General features: G+C 36.1%; 1 protein-coding gene across 3 annotated transcripts in view; it reads right to left on the bottom strand.

Annotated features, from left to right (window-relative positions):
* STX17 (syntaxin 17) overlaps positions 1-25,525 on the bottom strand; it is a 63,627-nt gene that overhangs the window by 12,290 nt on the left and 25,812 nt on the right. For all 3 annotated transcript variants that reach the window (XM_046664661.1, XM_046664653.1, XM_046664668.1), the window contains exons 4-6: positions 10,706-10,931; positions 2,380-2,495; positions 2,251-2,301 (exon numbers count right to left, since the gene is read on the bottom strand). In XM_046664661.1, coding sequence (XP_046520617.1) covers positions 2,251-2,301; positions 2,380-2,495; positions 10,706-10,931 — 393 coding nt within the window. The remainder of the gene's footprint in view (positions 1-2,250; positions 2,302-2,379; positions 2,496-10,705; positions 10,932-25,525) is intronic.

The following is a 25,525-nucleotide window of genomic DNA, read 5'->3' as shown; positions in this document are numbered from 1 at the left end:
TAGAGCTATGGCTATGGCCAAAGTCTTCCTGTACGAACCTCCTTAGATTAGGGGTTAGGAGCTGCTTACGTAACCTAATCGGATATGTAACTGTTACATGGCCACAAACCCCTAACCTTCCTTTCATGTGTCTATCCCACTAGGAGGGAAACGTACTTGTCTTGAATGAGAAGAACTTTATACATGTTTAGTTTGTTTTTTAAATCAATTTTATTGGGTATAATTCACATACATTGTAACTCACACATTGTAATGTGTACATATTGATGACTTTTGACAAATGTATATATTTGTGTAATCATACATTACAGATTTTAAAAACTACATTAGATCAGAGATTATGAGTTAGAATAATTGAATAAATCTTGATTCTAAAAACAAAAATAGTTTGGGATTCTTGTATCATTCCCTTTTATACGTAAATATATTAATATATTGTACAGATACCTACTCCATAAACTTCAAACATTTTGCTTTTTCTGACTTAGAGCCATCAAAAAAGAAAAACACTTTAAACAATTTACTGCATTCAATTTTTTGCATTACATTTCAAGAAAAATCCACAAACTAGAAAACAAGCAGAGTAAAGGGCCAGTACTAAAAAGACTAGAAATCACATTCTAGAAGGAACACATTAGACAGTCAAGGGTTCTTAAGAGAAGAAAATACAGTGAGGTGGGGTAGGGTGAAGGAGGAAAATGTTGGTCTCAAAAAGTAGAGACATTTATATGGGAAAAAGACAAAATTTGTTCAGTATACGGCTCCAGAGGGCCAAAGTGCCAGAGGGAAGTTATCACAGGGCAGAGCTTACTGTGTATAAGGAATAACTTCTGGAGTTAGAGCCTCAAAACGGAATGGTTGAAGCAGAAAGCATCCTTGCAGTAATTGTTCAAAAAGAGGCAAAAACCATCTATTTGAGAAGTTGGGCAAGAGCAGAAGGATTAGACCAGTTGTCCTTTTAAGTTCAATTCCAATTCTGAGATTGTGTGATCTGGGAACTTCTTATAATATAAAGCCAGATGTCAGGGAAACCCTAGCTCAAAGATGTGCAACCCTCAAATCACAGTCTGATCAAGAACAAAGAATTAAACCTAAGAGAAGCATAAGCAGAAACAGGCTCGAGCCTGTTATGTACATACATATACACACACATCCACATATCCAACCTTCCCATCATTCCTGGGAAGGAAAAATAAGAATAATTTAAAAAAATAACAACAGAAAATCTATCTTTCCCACCAAATCTACTTTATGTTCCCTAATCTATGTTAACAGTATCACTGTCTACCCGATTATGCCGAATAAAGCCTTAATGTTTCTTATCTTTGACTCTTTCATCTTCCTCCAATTCCTAATAAGTGTACCCCAGAAATGCCTCTCAGCTCTCCTTTACCTTCACACTTGTATTGCCATTGCTCTTGGTGCAACTCTTGCAATGACTCCTAACTAGCTGTCCTGCCTATAACCTCCTCCTCTCTTAAGGCCATTATTCACACCGCTAACAGTGATCTTCCTGAAACACGGACAGGATCACATCACTCTAACCTGCTCAAAAACCTGTATTGGCTCCTTAATGCCTACAAAGTTCAAATTCTTTGGTATGGCCTTCAGTACCATCTAAACCTGGCCCTCAGCCGCTCTGCTTTGCTTGCCCGTGGTACCTTGTGCTTTGGTTACACTGCAGAACTTGTCATTCCTGGGAGGCCATACACTTCACTACTCCAAGGCTTTGTTCAGCGTTCTTCAAAATGCACTCCCTCTCTCCCACCTGCAGACACTTTACTCAATTTTCAAGGCTTAAGCAAATACTACCTATCTTGTGAAGCTACCCTTAATGCTTCCACCTCACAATCCCTGCCTCCTTCCCCTGGAGCTGATAATACTTCTCTTCATACCTTGTTTTTGCATTTAACAATCACACTTGAAATTTCAGTTTTGGGGGTCCAAGCATATCTCCACCCACTGTAAACCCCTGAAGGCAGACAGCATGCTTCCTTTCTTTCTTTATCCAACCTTGTCAGATCCCCAATGCCAAGCACCTAAGACAGTGCCTTTTATATAACAAGTGCTTAATAAATGTTTATTGAATTGATCTGGAATTTGAGGACAGTTAGACTTCTATCCATGGTTCAATACCAGTCTTACAAATTGTAACTTCTATTAAAATCCTAATCAAAAGCCTAGTGATTTATAAAAGCCTCTTATCCTATTAATCTAACATCTCTGAGCCAAAAACAGTTATATACTTACATTTACTAGGAGAGAGAAATCAGTGACCAGTTGGCTAAGTTCGATTAAGTCCTTGAAAAGAGAGAGAAAGAGGAAATTACTTACTCTTATGCCTCACAGCTACCAAAAGGAAAATAATGTTTCACATACCGCTTCTAAGGTTTCCCAGGATTCGGCAGCATTTTGATCTCGAGGGATTTCAGGCAATGCGTATATCTGAGTCACACTCTGAGGATCGGTTTCAGCTTCAGCAGTGTGAAAAGCTCCTGGATGGACACAGCCTCATGTTTAGAGTTTATTTGCTTTGTTAGAAGGCAACAGCATTTCCATGAAACAACTGCCACGTAAACTGCTTACTAATTGAATTCAGGCTAAAACATAACTTGATTATTGTATAAAAATAGATTTATCTAGGAGCAGACTGTTCCCAGGTTAGTTAAATATTTTTTTCTTAATTATTCTATGAAGTCATCTTTAAAAAATGGCTACAAATACTATCTACCCAATCTGAATAACTAGGGCTAGATGCAGAAGAAGCACCAAAAGAGAATATTCTATTTGGCCAACGTTCCATGAAGAGACACCCAGGAGAAAGAGGTTCAACACTTTTCATCACTAAATCATTAACCTCTTCTTTGGCTATTTTAATAATAAATATCAGATGCATTGGGTATTAGAAGTAGAGAAGTAATGTGTTTTTAGCAATGCAAATCAGTCATTTTTGGTAACAATCAATTCGTCATCAAACCTAACACCTCTTACCATATGTATCTTTTCGTACATTTGTCGCCCTTCTGCTCAAAGTCATTTTTTCTGGCCTAGGCCTCCATTGCTTCACATCTTTTCTGAGTTTTAAGAAGTCGTCAACCCACTAAGGCTTTCCTCGTTAAACTCTGCTATGATGATGAATTAATTTGTGCTCCACACTCCACCCCCAAGTCTTATTTCCTTGCATTGGTTTTACCAATCATTTATTCATTAAACTGATATTTATAAAATGCCTCCTATATGCCAATCAATGTGCTAAGGTGCTGGGGCCACTACGGTAACCCATAAACACACTTCCAAGGAGTGAACATAGTATAGTGGTTAGGAGTATAGGCCCAGCCAGAAAGACCTGGGTTAGAATCCTGGTTTGGCTATTTATTAGCACTTTGACTTGGGAAAGTATTTCATCCCTTTGACTTATTTTCCTCATTTGTAAAATAAGGTGATATTTACTTCGCACTATGCCTGACTTCTATATCAAGTACAGGTCATTAATAAATAGTTACTACTACCACTGCCATTGCTCCTGCTGCTATTACTAACAGAGCTTACTATAGAATGCGTGATACAGACATGTTAGCAGGCAAGTTCAGTACAGTCTGATAAGAACTCTGATATAGGTAAGTATGGAATGCCATGTGGGCACAGCTGAGAGGTATTCAACCCGGACTTGTGGAGGGCAGAGTGCTCTGAGAAGGTGCTGAAGATAAAGCCTGAGGATGAACAGAAATTATACGGGTGAACTGGGGCAAGGCTGGAGGGAGAAGCAAACAGCATTCATATCAAGGAGAATAATAGGTGCATAGGTTTGGGAACTGAAAGGCGTTCCGTGTAGCTGAAGCATAGACTTATGACAAGAGACAAGCAAAGACTGAGGCTGGAAATCTAAGGTGACATTATTCATGGCATTGTAACTATGTTAAAGAGTTTTGTCTTTCTCGTAGGATCAATACGGAACTATTAAAAGGATTTGGAGACAACTGGGAAGCTGGAGGGTGCCATAATCAGATTTCAGACTTAGAAAGGGAACCACAGCTGCAGTGTGAAGAATAGAACAAGGATGGAGTTGAAGGGTGAAAAAATTAGAGTGAAAAATGAGCTGGGAGGCTCTAGGACAGTGGCAGTAGAAATGGAAAGAAGAGAGCTAAAGGTCTACTTTCCTTTTGTCCCCCTTACTTCAAGCTCAAAACAACTACCACTTTAATATTTTCTGAGCACGCATTATGTGTTGTGTTGGTATGAAAAAGTGAACAGTACAAAGTAGCTGCTCTCAAGGAACTTACGTTCTAGAACAGTTAAGACATACAAAGAGATATCCTAACATAATAAGAGTGCACTGTTATCTAGATAAATAGTATAGATACGTATAGTTATTTTGTAGGAGTTCCAAGCTAGGGGTTGCACCTGACTCAGCTGGTGAGGTGTGAAGTTTATAAAACAGCTTCCTCAAAAAAGTGATCTTACTAGGTAGGCAAAGATGGAACTAAAAATTCTAGGTAGAGAGACCAGCATGAAAAAGGCCCTCAAAGAAGAAACAATATAACATAATTAACATAAAATCAGCAGTTTGGTCTTGCCAAAGCATAAAGTAAAAGACACAGAGTTACAAGTGTCAAGACATTACAGATGGTTAGGAGGGGTGCGCAGGACAGTTACAGACTTTGGGCTTTATGCAGCAGACAGCGGAGAGGCACTGCAGGGAAATGACATAGTGACCTGTGACACCTGATCTATTCCGAAAAGTAAATCATTATAACTCCAAGCTCATCTCTCTCTCTCTTTTTCCATCTTAGCCTAAACTGAACTATATTTTATAAAACTGCATTACTATTTTACTTTCAAAATTTATGAACGTCTTACCTCTTGAGGAAAGAAACCTGTTTGAGTTGTTTAGGAAGGGCATAGCCAGTCAACTAAAAAGTAATTTGTAGGCTTATCAGAATTGATAGTCTTCTTTTAAATCTAAATCTTAACTTATCTGAATACGAGTCCTTATCTTAAAAGAAGAGTCAAAGCATCAGATACAGAGTAAGTTTTACATTATGACCTTATGGCAAGTATTCAATATTTTAAAAGCTCTCTCTGATTTTTACAAATGCTTAAAAGAGTTATTTACCCTATGTCCTAAGTTATCACATAAAGACACTTTCATTTTCATTTCAATCAAAATAAGTGAATTACTCTGAGGACCTTTCTTCCACTTAATATTCCTATTGTAAGAAGAACTCCAATTTCTTTGATAGGATAATGAATAACGATAACTTCATTATAATTAAGAGACCAAATGTAAAGCAGAACTTTATAAATACGATGCCCACTCTAAATATTTTTTAACCATAACTCTTGTACTATTAGAAAGGATTCAAATAAAGTATGCCAGGGTGCATAACAAAATGAGGAGAGATTATCATACATAAATTCTTGATCTAAAAAATGAAGGGATGGGAAATGTTTGACATTTTAAGCAAACATAAAAGATTTCCCTCAGTAAAAATAAGAAACGTTTAAGTCATTTATGTCTCACTTGAAACCAAACTGCGTATGTATCTTAGTTCAAATGGAGTCTTAGAACAAAGAAATCTGTTCTCTTCCATGGAAAATCCTGCTGTAAACTTACAACACTGAATACCACTAATCAATCTGAGGCATGACTAACAATTAAGAAAGGAAATTCTTTAATTTCTACAACTTCCATAATTCATTTATACCAGCTTGTATTAAAAATCACTACCTCAGTGATCATCCATTGATTTTAGCTTTTACAACCGCTACAGATATGATGAGGCAAAAACTGAGACAGATTAAAGCTGCAGGAAAGAAGGCTGAAGAACTCATCCTGTCCACAGAAGTCAAAATCACTATTGTTTTATACACAAAAATAAACTCAAAATGCATCAAAGACTTGAAGATAAGTCATGAAACCATAAAACTCCTGGAAGATAATATAGGTAGTACACTCTTTGACATCGAACTAAAAAGGATCTTTTTGAATACCATGTCTTCTCAGAAAAGGGAAACAAAAGAAAAAAGAAACAAGTGGGAGTTCATCAGACTAAAGAGCTTCTGCAAGGCAAAAGAAACTAGGATCAAAACAAAAAGACAACCCACCAATTGGGAGAAAATATAAATCATATATGTGACAAGCGGTTAATCTCCATAATATTAAGGAATTCACACAACTGAACAAAAAAACAAACAGCCCGATCAAAAACTGGGTAGAGGATGTGAACAGACATTTTTCCAAAGAAGATATACAGATGGCCAATAAACACATGAGAAGATGTTCAACATCACTAATCATCAGGGAAACATAAATCAAAACTACACTAAGATACCACCTTACACCTGGTAAAATGGCTATAATGACTAAGACTAAAAATAAATGTTGGAGAGGGTGTGGAGAGAAGGGAACCCTCATACACTGCTGGTGGGAATGCCATTGTGGTGGGTACAGCCACTGTGGAAAACAGTAAGGAGATTCCTCAAAAAACTGAAAATACAAATACCATATGACCCAGCTAACCCACTGCTGGGTATCTACCCAAACAATTTGAAATCAACAATCCAAACTGACTTATGCACCCCTATGTTCACTGAAGCATTTTTCACAATAGCCAAGAGATGGAAGCAACCCAAGTGCCCACTGACTGATGATTGGATAAAGAAGATGCAGTATATATATATATACACAATGGAATACTACTCAGCCATAAAAAAAGACAAAATCATCTCATTTGCAACAACATGGATGGACCTGGAGGGAATTATGCTAAGCAAAATAAGCCAGACTGAGAAAGACAAACACCAAGCCATTTCACTCATATGTGGAATACAAACAAACACACGGACAAAGAAAACAGTTCAGTAGTTACCAGGAGAATGGGGGTGAAGGGGAGCACTTATGTGGTGACAGACAGAAATAATGTACAAGTGAAATTTCACAATGATGTAAACTATTATGAACTCAATAAAAAATTACTATTGTTTTATATGACATAATAATCTCAGATAATTCCATCCACATGCAAACAACTGCAGGTGTAAAGGCTTAGAACATATATGTATCACTCACAACTGTGGTTCAAACTCCAGTGTTAAAATCTTATTATTGACTATAAACTCAAATAATCACTAAGATATTTTTAGTTGAAGTGAGAAATAAGCTTTCTCATGGACACAAGACTTTCCTCTTTTCTCTATATGTCCAAACATACATACATACACACATACATTCATTTATTCATTCTCTCTCTCTGCATACTTCATGAAGGGCAATGATTCTCCTAAGAATTACAACACAATATATATAAACTTTACTACATTAGGAAAAGTTTCATTATAAATCTAAATTAATTCAAAAGCATTTCCTGAATTTTTTCATGTTCTAACAGCTTAAAAATAGTGAAATTAGTTTACTGATCATCTATATAAACCTATCTATCAAAATAAAATGAACTGTAAGTTAGGGCTTAACTCAGCTGCAAAGGAGGATTTTTAAGAAAATTAAAACCAATAGAAAATACATCTTCAAATAATACACAAAACCATCTACATGTTTCATAAAACTGTTCAGTACATGTATGCAACTGTGACAAAATCTAATATTTCATCAAACTCAATACACTGGTCTGAAGTTCCCAGCAGTTTTAAGATTAGATTCTTTTGTGAATATTTGTTTAAAATGTAATAAGATTCTGTTCCTGCTGCGCTGGTGAAGTGTGTGTGCTGGATGGAGAGTAAGAAAGACAAGGAGGAAGAGAAGCACTGATTCACTCTGTAGGACCCGATACATCTTTCTATATGCAAATCAAACTTGTAGGCTCATCACATCTCTTGGTGGGACACAATACGCTAAAAACGAAACTAGATACTCAAGTGAGACAGAGGGAGTTTCCCAGATCAGGCAAGATTGGCAGAGAAGATATGCTTTAGAAACTTTCAGAATCTGAACAAAAGAAACAGCAAAATCACCACAGCTTCCTCCTAAACTTAATAAGTTTCTTTCTCCAGAGAACATAAAATGCCCTATTATACTTGCTATTTCTATCTGTAAATGAAAGACTATTTTTGTATTTTGATCTCACTCATGGAAATGTGGCAACAGTGCTCCTGAATCTAAGCTGATGTTTCCAACCAATTTATTTAGAATCAGGTGGAATTTTTAAAGGAAAAAGTATTTTAAGGCACTTAACTTCTGTGCAAATCAAACACATTTTTCTGTATAGGCTGTCACTACTAGAATGAGTATCTAAAGCAAAAGTAAGGAAAAACCAGAGTACAGGATAAAAACCTGTAGAATGACAGAAGACTCCATAGCTAAGAAGACCACTCATGGAGCAAACCCAATTCCTACCCCACTATTAAAGTCTTATGTAAATTAGTTGCTTTCTTTTCATTATTCTTCTCTTTTCCCATCCTCTCAATTATTTGTTAACAAAATTTCTGGATTTAAGGCAACCTAGTAGAAACTCTCACTTTCAGTGAAATACTCAGGCATCTGGTGCAACTGTTCATTTTCACTGCTTAATGTTGGCAACGGAGTCAAAGGCAAAGCACAATCTAACCAGCAGACCATTCAGAATTTGAAATTCTACATATTGTTTTAGGTATAACTTAGATACTTGATTTTATAAGTGGAATGACTATCTCAATCAAATCAGCACTACTTACAGAGATTTAATTTTGTAGATTCTCCCAGTGGCAAGTGATTAGATCTTTAGCCAATTTGGTGTTCCATGAATTGAGAAGTTTGAGAATCAACAAAATTGGAAAATTAATTTCACCCACTATTTCTTCTCCCTCATCCTCTGGCTCTGCTCCAATCTTTTTCACTTCCTCTGTACACACACTTCCTCAAATTCTGCCAACAGTTTTTTTTTACACCAGTCAGCTTCCTATGGAGAAAGTTAACTGCCAGCAAACTGGGTAAACTGCCTTCTTGTAATAATCACCCAGTTCCTCTGATGATATATAAACCCAAGTTTGTTGAGCCCAAACAGTCCTACTGGTAGAAACACAAATAATGCAATAATAAAATGCAAATTAAAGCAAATATTAGAATGGTACTATATTGTAAGAAAATTCTCAGAACTCAAAATTTTTGTTTGCTAGGGAATTGCTGGTGATGGGCAATTCAAACCTAAATAGCAGAAGAGATTGATGCAGTGACTCTTTCCAGAAAATTCAGCATGTCTTCACCGTCATTACCACTATCACAACTGTCACAATGATGGCCCCTTAATCACATGGAACTATAAAGCCCAGTTTCTCTAAACATGCACATAAAGCCTCAGTTTGCACTAAATGATAAGAACAGCATTTGGCTTCATCAATATGGTGGTGATAATTATATATGAACAGAATAATGTAAACAGTAACTACAAACTATCAAAAAGCATTCTTCCCAAATACTCTTTAGCCAAGGGTTTAGTGCTAACATTTCCTTCTACCCAAAACAACACTTTAGGTACTGGTTACCCGCAGAGCGAAGTGATTATAGCACATCTCAAGTTACGAAATTGTCTCTAAAAAGATACTTATTCACTCATATTCATAAAACATTTATTAATGGCTCACTATGTGCCAAGCACCACGTACTAAGTGCTAGATACTAAAGCCAGAACAAAAGCAAGATTACCCAGAAAGTCTGGATGATGGCCTAGATGTTTCTTCCAATTTTTTTTATTTTCCTATAAATTACTGGATCATTAGCACTCAAAATATGACGTTAAAAATAATCTGGGTTTGGAGACAGGGAGTGGTGCAGGAGCCTCCTGGGTAAATGAAAGAGGAAAGCTGGACAGGTGCAGCATCTCTCAGGTTCTTTTCTAATTTGTAATTTATTTATACCCCACCTTTTCCATAAAGATTTAAGGCAGCTTAGAACATACATAAAATATAACAAGATGGCATAAATTAAAAATAAAAGAGAAACTCTAAAACAAAAAAGAAAACACAAGGGCAGCAATTACAAAGTGAAGCCAGGATAGTTAAAAAATTTGGCTTTTGGTAGTCAAAAAATTTGGATTTAAGCTTTCTAGTAAACACCTCAAGTGAAGAAACCTTATCACTTATGCCATTCAATACCCATAAGATTAAAAAAAGACCAATTGCTCTGAAATACTACTATGAAATAAACCAAGAACTTTTTTTCAGGGTTTCTTATAAAGACATCAGTATAATATAATCAACAGTTATCAATTACATCCTTAGAAGAGATATAGTGACAAGTTTCATGGGCTGTTTCTTAGAGTATCACTCCACAAAAGTCGATGGCATGACCCCCAGTGCAGATTTTTTTTATGTTCTCACTTAAATTCAGAAAACTGAGCTGGGAGACAGATCTAACATCTGCTGTGAAAACCACAATGCCCTAGGAAGAAGCCTGCCTGACCAGGCTGCCCCTGCACCTAGAGATGAGAGAGGAATGCTCTGTAGACAAGGATGACATTCTCCTTACAAAACACTTTAAAATTTATTTTCAACTTATAGACAAATAGGTACTTGAAACCCTGAAGTTCCACTCTATACAGCATAGCCTCAAAATTTCTGTGCTGCAAAACTTCTAGGTTATGCACTTCCAGGCAGACTCAAGGAGCAAGAATTCAGCATATTGGAATAGAAGGTGATCCCCAGAAACTTAAATACTATCTGCAATATCTATAGAAGGAGGTGAAGTCATGAGCAAGAATAAGACTTGGTACATTACCACCAACAGTCATGGATCTGGTCAGAGAAGGCTGTAACAAAGTTTCTTCATCATTAAACTGTTTCTTAAGTTCTTCTACAGATTCCAGACGGAGCTGGAGAAATTCTGCTGTTGCTACTGATGCTTCTTCTTTAACAGGATCTATCATTCTCTTTAGAAGTCCTACATCATCCTTTCGGACTTTCAAACAAAGTTTCTCCATTTCTCGAATATTGGAGCGGAGTTGCTATAAAAGAAAAAAAATCATTAAATCCACCATCTCTTACCATAAAATATCTTTATTTTCAGACATAACTTGTGATAATGGTTGTGAATGAAAATGATTACAAGTACTCTCTACAATAAAAGGTATGCATAATACTTTTCTATGTTTCATGTCTCTGGCCAAATCCAGGTTCTTTAGAACTCACCTCCTCATACTTCGAATCTATTTAGCATCTTTTTCTTTATTAAATGTGATTATTACAAAAGTAACAAATGTACTTCATAATAAATCAAATACTGTAGAAACATATCAAGAAAATCAATGATTTCCCCACTTCACCAATTTCACCACCTCTCTTAACCCAGTCCTTTCACACATTTCTCATGCAAACATTAACATATATATTCTTTCTTACATTTTACAAAAAAAATGGATTACATTGGGGCCAGCCCAGTAGTGTAGTGGTTAAGTTTGCATGCTCTGCTTTAGCGGCCAGGGGTTTGTAGGTCTGGATCCTCGCTGTGGACCTAGCATCACTTGTCAAGCCACACTGTGGAGGCATCCCTCACAAAATAGAGGAAGACTGGCACAGATGTTAGGTCAGCAACAATCTTCCTCAAGCAAAAAGAAGAAGACTGGCAACAGATAGTAGCTCTGGGCCAATCTTCCCCTCACACACACACACACACACAAAAGAAGGATTACAATAATCTACAATTTGTCACTCCACATCTCAACTTAACAGTATCATCATGGATATCACTCCTGGTCAAAGGTTGCACCATATTCCATAGTACGGATGTAATAGAATTTATTCAATCACTCTTCCAGTGATTAATAGTCATTCATGTTGTTTGCAGTTTTTAATTATCACAAACTATGAAACAGATATCCTTGACTATAAATACTAATATACTATAACAGTATATATTAGTATTATAGTAATACTATTATCCTATATATTGTAGGAGTGAGTCCCAAAAGTGAGAGCACCCAAAGGATAGTGTGTGTTTTTACTTCAGTAGCTATTATCAGTTTTTTCCCATAAGGTGTAACAATTCACACTGCCACCAAAGGATGAGTGTCCATTTTCCCACACACTGCCAGTACTACACGTTGTCTCACTGTGGTTTTACTTTCATTTCTCTCTGAGGGAAGTTAATGGATTTTTATCAAATGATTTTCCCCTCTGTTTAAAATCATCATAAGTTTTCCTCTAATGTGTTGATATAATGAATTATGGGCAGGTTTCATGGTATAGAGCCATCTTTATATTTCTGAGATAAACCCTTTCCTGGTCAATATATACACTTTTTAAATACACTGTTGAATTTGATATCCTAATATTTTATTTGGATTTTAGCATATGTGTGTATACATTGTGTGCACTTGTGTATAGGTGACCAATGTGTGTGTATACACTATCTTTTCTAAGTTTAAACTCACTTTCACAAATTCAAGGTTGTGCTAGCTTCAAGAAATGAACTGAGGATATTTCCATCTTTTTCAATGCTCTATACTTTAAAAATAAAAACCAACTATCCTTTGACAATTAAATAGAACTTACAAGAATGGTCTGAGAGTTTTTAAAAAAACCATAGATCTTTATCCATATAACATTTTCAATTCTTTTCCCCTAATGTACTTTCATAGATACTAATGCAAATCCTGAACAGTAGACAGGACAAAAAGTATTAATTTCTTTAATTTTTCAAGTGCCTACTCTGAGTAAGGTGTTACATTCCATATTACTACATATAGAGAAGTCAAAACAGAGAAAACTTGTTCAGGATTTACTTAATTGTCTAGCAGCAAAGTTGGGTTAAAACCCAACTTATTCTTACAAGTCCAGCAATCCTTCCATTAAACTATAATTTTAATTCCTGTCTATATGGGACCTTAATACAATCTAAAGCATACATTTAAAGCCAATTCTGGAAAAAACAGTTTAGCTGCAACCTAAAGCATCTTGTAAGATTTTCTGGGTGAATCAAACAGTTGTGCCTCTATCCTACCAAGACTCTATATCTCTTTGAACCTTATGTCCACTCTTACCATTCCAATATAAGCTGGAAAACCTAAGGATAATTGGATAATAGATTAAAAATATGTGATACACAAGCATTAATATGCAAAAATCATAGAACCCGAAGGGGCCTATGTGATCATCTAACTCAACCTCATGATTTTACAATAAGGAAACTGGAGTCCAGATGAACACAGTGGCAGAATTAGGACTAGGGCCCACTTCTCAAGTCCTGGAACAATATTGTTTCCAACACACTACCATCTCTTGGATATGTGATTCCTTTTTGGACCACAGTTGCAAAGCATGTTTATATAGTTGCCACATAGTCCACAGACATATTTTAGGCAATACTATCTTGGAGAAGCATTAAATCTTCTGCAGCTAATGAGCAATTGCCTGTGGCATATTCTTCCTCTCTTATAGAATTCGTACATATGTTTATGTCCCCAGTCAAATTATAGTGTCCAGCTAAGAACTCTACTACTATCAGTGAAGGGAAAGATGTTAAGGGACAGAAAGAAAATACCCAGTGAACTATAAAATCTGATAGTATACTAACAAAAACACAAAAAAATGGCTAAATTTTTATCAACATTTATTGTAATTTGTTCATTGTGCTAAGTGCTTTATCTTCTTTATCTTGTTTCACTTTCACAATTTATTTTTGAAATGGATATTACTCATTTCTCATTCTACAGAAGAGAAAATTAAAGTAAGAAATTAAGAAAACAGCCCAGTATTATACTTCTACTAAAAAGTAAAGCCAGGAATCCAATCCAGGCTACACAGAATGTGTTCTCAATGACTTCACTATATAGCCACATTATCCAACAGAAATATAATGCAAACCACAAATGCAAGCCAAACATGGAACTTTGACTTTTCTACCAGTCACATTAAAAAAGTGAAAAAAAAATGGAGGAGTGACATCATCATCATGGCGGAGTGAGCCGTCCTGGTAATCTCGCCCCTCCACCATACAATGAAAAAGACATTCATACTCCAACAGAGGACATACACATACAACACAAAAAACGTCTGAGAGACCCACGCAGCCATAGGACAGAGCACAGAGAGGCTGGAGTCCTCCTCAGAGGAAGTGGAATGGGATATGAGAAAACTCCGCTCCCTCCCCTAGAGACTGTGATCTGGATGATGGGAGGCCTCCGAGAGGGAAGGAACAGGGGAGGGGACATTTGTTCACAGGAACTACAAGGATCCCCGAGGGCCCTTGCAGCCTAGAGGGAAGCCCTCTATGGGGGTGAAAGCTTTCACGGGGTTGACCTCATCAAGCCAACACTGCAGGAGAGCAGATAGCGAGAGCAGAGTGAGAAAACCCTGAGAGTAGCAGGAGAAAGCGCCCCTCCCCCAACCCACCCAGGGCCAGCTCCAGCACCTGGGATCTTGGCGGAAGGCACAGGGCTCAGAATACCTGGCTCTTGACCCCTGCCCAGAGGCAACAGGCAGTAACTGCAACCAAATAATACCAGGATGTGTAAAAACAGAGTCACGTCCTCTAGCAATATCAAACATTATATTAAAGGTTGAGAGCAGAGAGAAAATGACAAGTACCCAGAAATCCATCCTGAGGACACAGGAATATGTAATGTAAATGATGAAGAATTCAAAATAGCTATCATCAAAAAACTCAACAAGGTAAAAGAGAATGTAAAGAACCAATTCAATGAGTTCAGGAGCTACTTCACAAAAGAGATTGAAACTATAAAGAAAAATCAATCAGAAATATTAGAGATGAAAGACACAATGGAAGAAATAAAATATGGATTCCCTGAACGCCTGAGTGGACGTCATAGAGGAGCATCAGCATAATTAAAGATAGACATGTTGAAATGCTCCCGATAGAGGAAGAGAGAGAACTAAGACTAAAAAGATGAAGAAAGTCTGCGAGAAACATCTGACTTAATTAGGAAATGCAACATAAGAATTATAGCTATTCAAGAAGGAGAAGAGAAGGAGAATGGAGCAGAAAGCTTGTTCAAAGAAATAATAGCAGAGAACTTCCAAAACCTAGGGAAGGAGATGGAAATCCATGTGGAAGAAGCTATCAGATCTCCTAAATATGTCAATGTAAAAAGACCTATGAGAAGGCATATAGTAGTGAAACTGGCAAAAGTGAATGACAAAGAAAGAATGCTAAGGACTGCAAGGCAGAAGAAAATAACCTACAAAGGAAACCTTATCAGGCTTTCAGCAGTTTTCTCTGCAAAAACCTTACACGTAAGGAGAGACTAGAATGACATATTCAAATCTTTGAAGGTGAAAAACTTTCAGCCAATACTCTATCCAGCAAAAATACCCCTCAGATATAATGGCAAAATAAAAACTTTCCCAGACAAACAAAGGCTAAGGGAGTTTGCAACCACAAGACCCCCACTACAAGAAATCCTCAAGAAGGCCCTCATACTTGAAAAAGAAAAGGGAGAAAGGAGTTACAAAGCACAGAGTAAAGGGATAAGTAGGTAGACAGAATCAGAACAGGTTAGCAAATACTCAAGTATAGCATTAAAGACAAAGGAAAACATGTTGTTGCAAATGGGATAATTCAATAGATAGAACATGTTCATATGTTCATAGATTGGACAACTCAATATTGCAAAGATGTCACTTTGATAGACGCCTAAAGATCAATAGATTCAATAAATCTATTTAATCTATATATTCAGTATTAATTCAATAAAATTGAATAAACTTTGAATCTACAGATTCAATAATACACAGATTCAATAAATATGAAAAGGATCTTTGTTTTGTTTTGGCGGAACTCAACAAGCTGATTCTAAATGTATATGGAATTGCATAGACAGGGCTGAGATTAGCTTTTGAAGAAGATGTAGGAGAACTTCCTCTGTTAAACATCGACTAATCATAAAGCCACAGTAATTAAGACAGTGTGGAACTGGTGCAAGAATAGACAAATACACCAATGAAACAGTCCAGAAACAACCCAAACATACATGCATGGGATTTATGACAAACGTGGTACTGCAGGGCAGTACTGGGAAACAGGATCTTTCCAAAACATGGTGCTTGGTCATCCGAGTATCCATACTGCATACACCACCTCACGTCATACACAACAATCAACAAGATGGATTGTAGACCTAAATGTGATAGGCAAAACAATAGAAGAGTATCTTCACGATGTTGGGGTAGGATTGACATCTTAAATGTGGCACAAGAAGCATTAACCATAAAAGATTGACAACCTAGACTATACTAAATTAAGTGAACTTCCAGTCATGAAGGAATACAACTAAGGGAAAGGTTAACCACTGAGTGGAAGAAGATAACTGCAACACATACACTGATAAAGGGGTCATGGGCAGAACAAAGAACTCTTACAGATCAGTAAGAAAAAGACAAACAACCCATAAAAATGTGGCCAAGAACCCTAAAGGGGCACTTCTCATAAACAAATAAGGAGTTATTCAATCTCACTAATAATCAGGTAAATGTAAATTACACTGTAGTTAGTTATCCACCAGAACAGCTAATAAAGTCTGACTTTACTAAATATTAGCGAAGATGTGGCACCCAAAGGAACTTGCATTCACTGCTAGAAGAAGTATAAAATCAGTACAACTATTTTTCGGAAAACAGTTTGGCATAATCTATTAAAGCTAAAAATAAAGATGCATGATGAGCCAGCAATTCCAGTCTTAGGAATATACTCAACAGAAATGTATGCACATGTGTACCAGTAAAAATATACAAGAATGTTAATAGCATTTGTAACAGAAACTGAAAACAACCCAAAAGTCCATCAATAAAATGGATACACTATGGTAAACGCATGCAATGGAATATATACAGCAATGAAAATGACCGGACTACTGCTATAGGCAACAACATAGATAAATCTCAAGCCAGAAACAAAAGATACATTCTGCTTAATCCAATTTATATAATATTCAAAAACAGACTAAATTAAACTATAGTCATTTTTTTTTTTTTGAGGAAGATTAGCCCTGAGCTAACTGCTGCCAATCCTCCTCTTTTTGCTGAGGAAGACTGGCCCTGAGCTCACATCCGTGCCCATCTTCCTCCACTTTATATGTGGGACGCCTGCCACAGCATGGCTTGCCAAACAGTGCCATGTCCGCACCCGGGATCTGAACTGGCAAACCCTGGGCCGCCGAAGTGGAACGTGCACACTTAACCACTGCGCCACCAGGCCAGCACCCAAACTATAGTCTTAATGACACATTTTGGTGGTAAAACTATACAGGAAAGCTAAAAAGTAGTTACCACATAAATCAAAATAGTGATTACTTTTGGAGGGAGAAAGGTGGCTAGAATTGGGAAGAGGCTATGAAGGCTTCCAGGATGCTGGTAATGTCCTATTCCTTGATTTGAGTAATGGTTACATGAGTGTTCACCTTATAATAATTTGTTTAGGTGTATATTTATGTTTTATGCATTTTATAGCATTTTAGCATTTCATCTTTCATCAGTTGGAAGAAATAATGAAAGGAACTACATTTTTGGAATTAATTCTGACGTTCAAGCATAAAATAGTGTAGTGGAAATGAAACCCATGAGAAAAAGCAACCATGCCATCTTGGAGTTCCTATTGGTTACAAAAAGGAATACTAGAAACTGACACTTTAAGGAAGTGAATCAAGTTTAGCAAAAACAGTTGTATGATGCCACAGCAGAAATTATATCGTGAGAGGGAGATCTTTTTTAAGAGAGTTTCTAAAAGGTGAAATTCTGACAATATAAAACAAAGTTAATCTGGTAAGAAAAAAAAGAAAATGGCATCTTAAAAATCCAATACGGCTTTGTAAGGTGTGCTATGATAAGTTCAGAATTTTAAGAGACTTATTTAAGAAAAAATGAACGAAAAGAAAGGCATGTGAACAAGGATGAGTACAAAAGAGAGGTGTGAAACAAGGAGAATCACGTAAGTAAAGAGTGAGCCCAGAATGAGCGGAGGCTGGTGAAAAATGTTAAGAACAATAAAAAGGGTTTAAAAAATACATGTAGAACAAGAAGAATAAGAAAGAAGGTTTAGGCCTACTGCTTGGGGCAGATGGTATAATGGTAACAGATGATGCAGAGAAAGCAGAACTACTTAACTCCTGTTTTGCTTCTGATTCTCTATTAAGGAGAAATATTCAAAATTGAAAGGGGCATAAGAAACATGTTCAAAGGAAACTTGGAACATCTCATTTTAAGGATCTACACAGGCGTCATGAAGGAGGTGAGATGTGAGCTGTCCCTGAAGAGTAACGCTGGGAAAATAGAACATACTAAAAACAACAGATTGGGAAAAGACAGAGGTGAAGAAGAAGAGTAGAAACTTCCTAAACGCTATATTTCATCAATTTTAGGACACAATATCTTTCACACATTTTAACATCTCTGAAATTGGAATGTACCTTAAAACGGATGGTAAAAAAAAGCACCGTGCCATATTTAACTAGCAGCACTTTTTCTTTCTTAGAGGGACACAAAATAATGGTGTGTCTGACAATTGATGGTGCCTTAGATTTAATTTTCTCCTGAAGTTCTATAGTACCTATGACAATCAGAGCAGAGGCTAAGCATCCTAAATCCTGGTTAATCAGCTCATAAATATTTCAAGGCAAAATTTAAGCTTAAATTCCTCCGAAACTCATAATAACCTAAAACAATTTACCTTCTAATAGTATTCATTTTGGAATCTACTAATCTATCTTTTCCATTCTCTACCTGGCCTTGCTTCTCTCTAATCTTTTCTTTTCTCCTAACTTTTCTCTACTGTCCTCATGTCTCCCTCTCTCCTCCTCATTCCTTCTCTTTTCTATTGCCTCTCTCTTTTAAATTCTCTTTAAAAAATTTTTTTAAAGTAGATAGCTCAAGTGTTCTATACTTCTAATAAAATCATGAAAGTCACATTTTACATCTACAAGATCCATGGCTGAATCTTTTTTTTGTGTATTTATGCTACCTATGGAACTCGGATAGACTCTGTAGGGCAGTATCTTTCCAAATATGGTCTGAAATCTACTGAATCAGAAACTCTAAGGTGAGTCCCAAAAAGTCTATGTTCTCAAAAGTTCTGCATCACTATGCTATGGAGACTAGGCTGATCAAGTTTCTATAAAAGCCAACTTCATGTTCTTCAGTGATTTATTACCATAGTAACAATTTTCAACTTTTTCACCTAGTTTCAAAATTTGGTCACAAAATCTTTCTTAATGCTAACGCTTTCTTATCCCAGAGGAGAAAACAGTTAAACCCATTCGACACTCGCAGCTTCAAAGCATAACAACAGACTTCTGCTTCTGCAAAGTTTGCAGAACAGTACTGGAGAGGAGAGAGCTGCACAGAAAGAGAATCCTGGAGCTAGGCAGAGGGTAATTCCCAAGTATTCAGCAGAGAACTGATCAGAACACGTATATGAGGACACTATCCAAAGCTAGGAGAAAAAAACCATACAAAAAGATTAAAGGGAACAGTGCCCAGCACTCATTCAAAGCTGGAAACAGCGTCTGTTCCCCTCAGCTAAACTGGAAAAACTCTTAATTCACAGGGCAGAACACTCAGAAAGGTTTTACTTCAGTAGTGGGGAAATAATCAGCCCTAGACTGAGCACACCTCCAGTCAAGCCTAATAAATCATAAAAGTAAGACCCAAAAGGATCAAAATGTTTCCAAGTAACTTAACTATATTCCAGAAAAAAGCTCAAGAAGATATATAGGAACATAAAAATATCCAGCACCCAGTTAGGCAAAGGCCATCCGATCAAAAATTACCAGATATACACAGAAATAGGAAAATATGACCCATAATGAGAATAATAATTAATCAATTGAAACTGATTCAGAATTGACATAGATGTTAGAATTAGCAGAGAAGGATATTAAAACAGTTATTATAATTATATTCCATATGTTCTAAAAGTTAACTAGAGACATAAAAGATATTTTAAAAAGACCCAAATCAAAATTCTAGAGTTTAAAACTACAATATGTGAGATGAAAAATACATTGAATGGATTAACAGATTAGACACTGCTGCTGCTAAGGGTAGTGAACATGAAGGCATAGAAATAGAAACCACCCAAAATGAAACACACAGAGAAAAAAAGAACTCAAAAAATGTAAAAGAGCATCAGTGAGCTGTGAGATAACTTTAAGCAGCCTAACATATGTGTAATTGGAGTCCCTGAAGGAGAAGAGAGATGGGAGGGGACAGAAAAATATTTGAAGAAATAATGGCCAAAACATTTCCAAATCAGATGCAAACTATAAACCTAAAGATCCAAGAAGCTCAACAAATTCAAAGCACAAGAAACATGAAGAAAACTCCACCAAGGACCATCAGAATCAAAGTGCTCAAAACCAGTGATAATGGGAAACTAGTAAAAGCAGCCAAAGAAAAGAGACACATACAGAGGAACAAAGATAAGAATAAAACAGATTTCCCATTGGAAGCAATGCAAGTGAAAAGAAAGTCGAACATCTTTAAAGTACTGAAAGAAAAAAATTAGAATATAGAATTCTTTATACAGCAAAATTCCTTTTAAAAACAAAAGCCAAATAAAGGCTTTTCAGATATACAAAAGATGAAAGAATTCATTGCCAGCAGAACTGCACTCCAAGAAATGTTAATGGAAGTCTTTCAGGCAAAAGGCAAATGACACCAGATGGAAATATGGGTTTATACAAAGGCATTAAACACACCAGAAATAAAAGTAACAAAGGTAAATACATAAGATTTTTTTCCTTTAATATATAAATCACTTAAAAAACATAACTGACTGTTTAACACTATGAAGTATGTAAAACGTATAAGTAAAATATATGACAACAATAGCATATAGACTGGGAAGAGAGAAACAGAAGTACATTGTAAGTTTCTTAAACATGTGAAATAGTATAACAGCACTTGAATATAAACTCTAATAAGAAATATGCTATAAACCCTAAAGCAACCACTAAAATAACAAAATAAAGAGTTACAGCTTGTAAGACAAGAAAGGAGATAAAATGAATGAAAAATACTCGATTAATTCAAAATAAAACAGAAATATCATTAATCAAGTGAAAAGTAAAATCACAATGAGATACCACTACAGACCTATTAAAATGGCTAAAATTAAAAAGACCAATCATATCAAATGTTGGTAAGGATATGGAGGAACTGGTGTGAACATAAAATGGTACTACCATTTTGGAAAATAGCTTGACAGTTTCTTAAAAAGTTAGAGAATAACAACTACTATATGATCCAGCCACTCCACTCATAAGTATTTATCCAAGAGAAATAAAATCCTTTGTCCATACAAAGTCTTGTACTCAAATATTCATAGCAGCTTTATTTGTAACAGCCCCAAACTGGAAACAACCCAAATGTCCATCAACAGATGAATGGATAAACAAACTGTCATGTATCCTTTCAAGAGAATACCTAATCAATAAAAAAAAGGAATGAAATACTGATACACATTATAACATGGATGAACTTCAAAATATTTATGCAGAGTGAAAGAAGCTGGACAAAAGAGGAGTGCATATTGTATGATTCTATTTATATAAAATTCTAGGAAATCCAAACTGGTGTACAGTGATAGAAAGCAGGTTAGTGGTTGCTTGGATACCGGGAGGTGGGGATGGAAGTTTGGGGGATGTGTGTGCATGTGCGGAGAGGGGGAAGGGCTGCAGAGGGACGTGGAAGGGAGAAGCCACATGCAGGGTTACAAAGGGCTATGAGGAAACTTTTTGGGGAGATGAATATATTATCTTGAATGGTTTCACATTACGAGGATTGTGGTGATGGTCGAGCCCCCATGGTTTATGCCTTTACTTTCTTCAGGTCTCTGCTCAAATGTCATCAGAAACCTTCTACAACCACCCTATACAAAAGAACCCTCATCACCTTCTGTGACTCTTTGTTCCCTTTAACCTGCCTTACTTTTACTTTATGGTACTTACAACTATCTAAATATTATACATTTATTTACTTAAAAAAATTATCTGTCTCTGTTTCGCCAATTACCACCCCTAGAACATAAGTTTGGTGAGAACAATAATTTTCTTCTGTTTTGCTCACAGCTATAGCCCCAGTGTCCAGAATAGTATTAATAGTAAATGTTCAAATGTTTCTGCTAATAAACAGATCAGAAAAGCAAATATTATGCCAAGTTCTGAAAATTTGCTGCAATATTCACAGTCAGATAAATGGGTCTACAACCAATGAAGTAAGTTTTAAAAGAAGAAAGTATACCAACTCAGCAATTAACAAGGTTTGCAGTATGCAAGTAGTAAACTGCAAACTATGGCCAAACTTTCAGTAAAATAAAGGTGACATATCTCTCTCTTTAGTTCTGTAACTAAATTTAATAACTAGTTATGGCTTTTTTCCCCTTCTTTCAGAAATATCCTGAAATTCCTGTCTAAAGATTAAAAGATATGTTTAAATATACACTTATCTGTACTGATAATTGTAAAAAGTAATTATTCTGAGTTAATTGAAATTCTGAAAAATGACTAATTATGTATTTAATGATTAAAAGAAGAGTGGCTGTGCATATATTTGCCTTTGTTAAATATTGCTTAAAGGATTCCTAATGTGTTTTTACAACATGTAATTTTGAGAGCAAATTGTGTACAGCAGAAAACATTTGGTATCAATAATTAATCTGATTTCTTGACAAACACAGAGCACAAGTCCACTGGTAAACATTTAAACAACGTAGAGTAAACACATTCTAGACATCATATAATTTATTATTAAGGGCTCCAGAGTGATAACTATTTAATTAAAATAAATCTGGACTATTCTTTACTTGTATTACCTAACTACTACACTAAGGTATTGATAGTAGTGTAATGACTTCACACTTATTTCAATATCAAAAGGCACCAAAAAGAATATACATAGCTTAAAAAATATTCACTGAACCACCAAAAGGAGTAAAAATCAAAGGAGAAAAAGGCCTCCATTCATTTACTCAACAAATATCTAATGAGGACCTACTATGTAGGTATTAAGTGCAATACTCTACTGTCTATCCACCTAAGTTAATATTAAAAATAATTCCAGATTAGGGGCTGGCCCCGTGGCCAAGTGGTTAAGTTCGTGAGCTCCGCTGCAGGTGGCCCAGTGTTTCGTTGGTTCGATCCTGAGCACGACATGGCACTGCTCATCAAACCACGCTGAGGCAGCGTCCCACATGCCACAACTAGAAGGACCCACAACGAAGAATATACAACTATGTACTGGGGGGCTTTGGGGAGAAAAAGGAAAAAAATGAAACCTTTAAAAATAATTCCAGATTGGATTCCTGCACTACAACTTATTAAGGCTTTGCCCTTTAGACAAACACTAAGTTTCTCTGTTCTTCAGCCTTCTTTTATCTGAAAAATGAGAACAATACCTCTCTTAGCCAGCATCCAGACAGCTTGCAGTATATCACTTACTGGTCTCTACAATATATTTGATCAGTAGTCATACACTGACATCTTTTTCTAAAGCTTTAAACTGTTATTTAAATATTTTATTTAACTTTTTGTGAATTCCCGTCTAGGTAAGTTCCTTCAAAGTAGAAATTGTGATATATTTTTCAGAATCCTTTATTATCAGCTAGAATGAGATTGTACTAGATTAATTAAATAGGCAAATTATCTAATTAATAGTCTAGTATCTAATTAATAGATAGTAACAGATTAATGAAAAACATTGAAATAGAGAAACAAAATAAGTGTAAGTCCTATATTCCAGTCATCTGTTGTTGCATAACAAATTCCTTCCGAACTTAGGGCCTAAAACCATTGTTTGATTTTGCTAACGTAGAAGAGAAATTTAGGAAGTCATCAGCTGAGCAGTTCTCACTTGGGGTCTCCCATGCGTTTAAGTCAGACGTTGGCTGAGGCTGCAGTCCTGTGAAGGCTCAGCTGCACTGGATGTCTAAGTTGGCTCACTCATGTGGCTGGCACTTGAGGCTGGAAGTTCCTAAGGGCTCAGCTGTGGCTGTGGCTGTCTCCCACAAGGAGGTCTCAGGATACTTGGACATTTCATGCCATGGCTAAGTTCCCCCAGAGCTAGCCTCCTCAGAGAACCAGTGGAAGCTATCTGGCCTTTTCTGACTAGTCTCAGAAACCACGCAGCATTACTTCTGCCTCAGCCCAGATTCAAGGGGAGGGGAACAGACTCCACCTGTTGGTGGGAGAATAACAAGGTCATACCATAGACGACCATGTAGGATGGAAGATATTTTGCAGGTATCTTTAAAAAGTACAATCTATCACAATCTGTATGCATAAAACTATAAAGATACACAAATATTAATTAAAGAAGACATAAACAAGTGCAAGGATAGCCCCCTATTCATAGGTAGGAAAACTAGACATTGTAAATATGTCAATTTTCTCTAACTAGATTGATAAATCCAATGCAATTCCCAAATTCCAAACAAAATTGTATACGAACTTTGAAAACGAGATTCCAAATTTTATACAGAAGACTAAAGGGGTGAGTATAGACAAAACACTCCTGAAAAGGAAGAGTAAGGTGGAAATATTGTCCTACCAGATATCAAGCGTTATCATAAGACTGTCTTAACTAAGATACTGTGGAACTTGGTGGAGAAATAGACAAATTGAGCAGTGGAATGGAACAGAAAGACCAGAGACAGACCCATACATATATGAAACTGTGATATGTAAATAGCATTGGAGAAATCAGTTAACAGTGAAAGACAACTGACTTTCCAAATGGAGAAGAATGAAATTTTACTTCTATCTACCTTATACCATCAAGTCCAGATGGATTAGATTAAACGTTAAAAGCAAAACATTTAAGACATTCCTTGGAAAATATCTTCTTACTCTTAGGATAGAGAACATTCCTTGAACAAGCTACCAAAAGCACGAGCCATAAGAGAAAAGCTTGTTAAAGTAGACTACATTTAAATTAAGAACTCCTTTTCAACAGACACTATAATCAAAGTGAAGATAGTTCTTATTATATAAATCTAATAATGCTAAATCTAAAAAAATCTATGATAACTGTTCATGAAATTGTTTGTCCAAAAATAATTTTTACACAAACTAGCAAAAAATAAGCCTATACATGAAATTCAGGGCAGATATGAATAAAACAAAGCGAATATCTACCTCTAACAACAGTTTCAATCTCACTACTTTAATGGCACATATAAATCTTTTGCGCCAGATGGAGGTCAATAATGTAAATACATATATTTTTGAAATCAGCAAACACTTTGACCATAACCATTAACTCAAGAAAATCATAAGTGATTTTTAATGACATATTAAACAGTGAAGATGGTAAGAAATCCAAGTCATAATAATCTCATCGACATTAATGTGCCTACTATCATTCAATAAACATCGAGTCTTGCTGAGCACCAGGTACTATGGGACATGCAAATAGCAGAGACATAGTTCCTGATCTTTAGGCCTGGAATCTAGTTAGCAAGCAGTAAAAAAAAAAAAGAGAGAGAGAGAGAGAAATCAAATTTCTATCTAGATCTCAAATCAATCTGTTTTTCTCCATCTCCACCATCTCTGTAACCCCTCCTAAACGATCTCTTGCATTCATTTCATTCTAT

This window comes from Equus quagga, chromosome 1 (assembly GCF_021613505.1).
Source record: "Equus quagga isolate Etosha38 chromosome 1, UCLA_HA_Equagga_1.0, whole genome shotgun sequence".
In the NCBI taxonomy this organism is placed as follows: Eukaryota; Metazoa; Chordata; class Mammalia; order Perissodactyla; family Equidae; genus Equus; species Equus quagga.
This window is presented reverse-complemented; position numbering and strand designations above follow the sequence as displayed.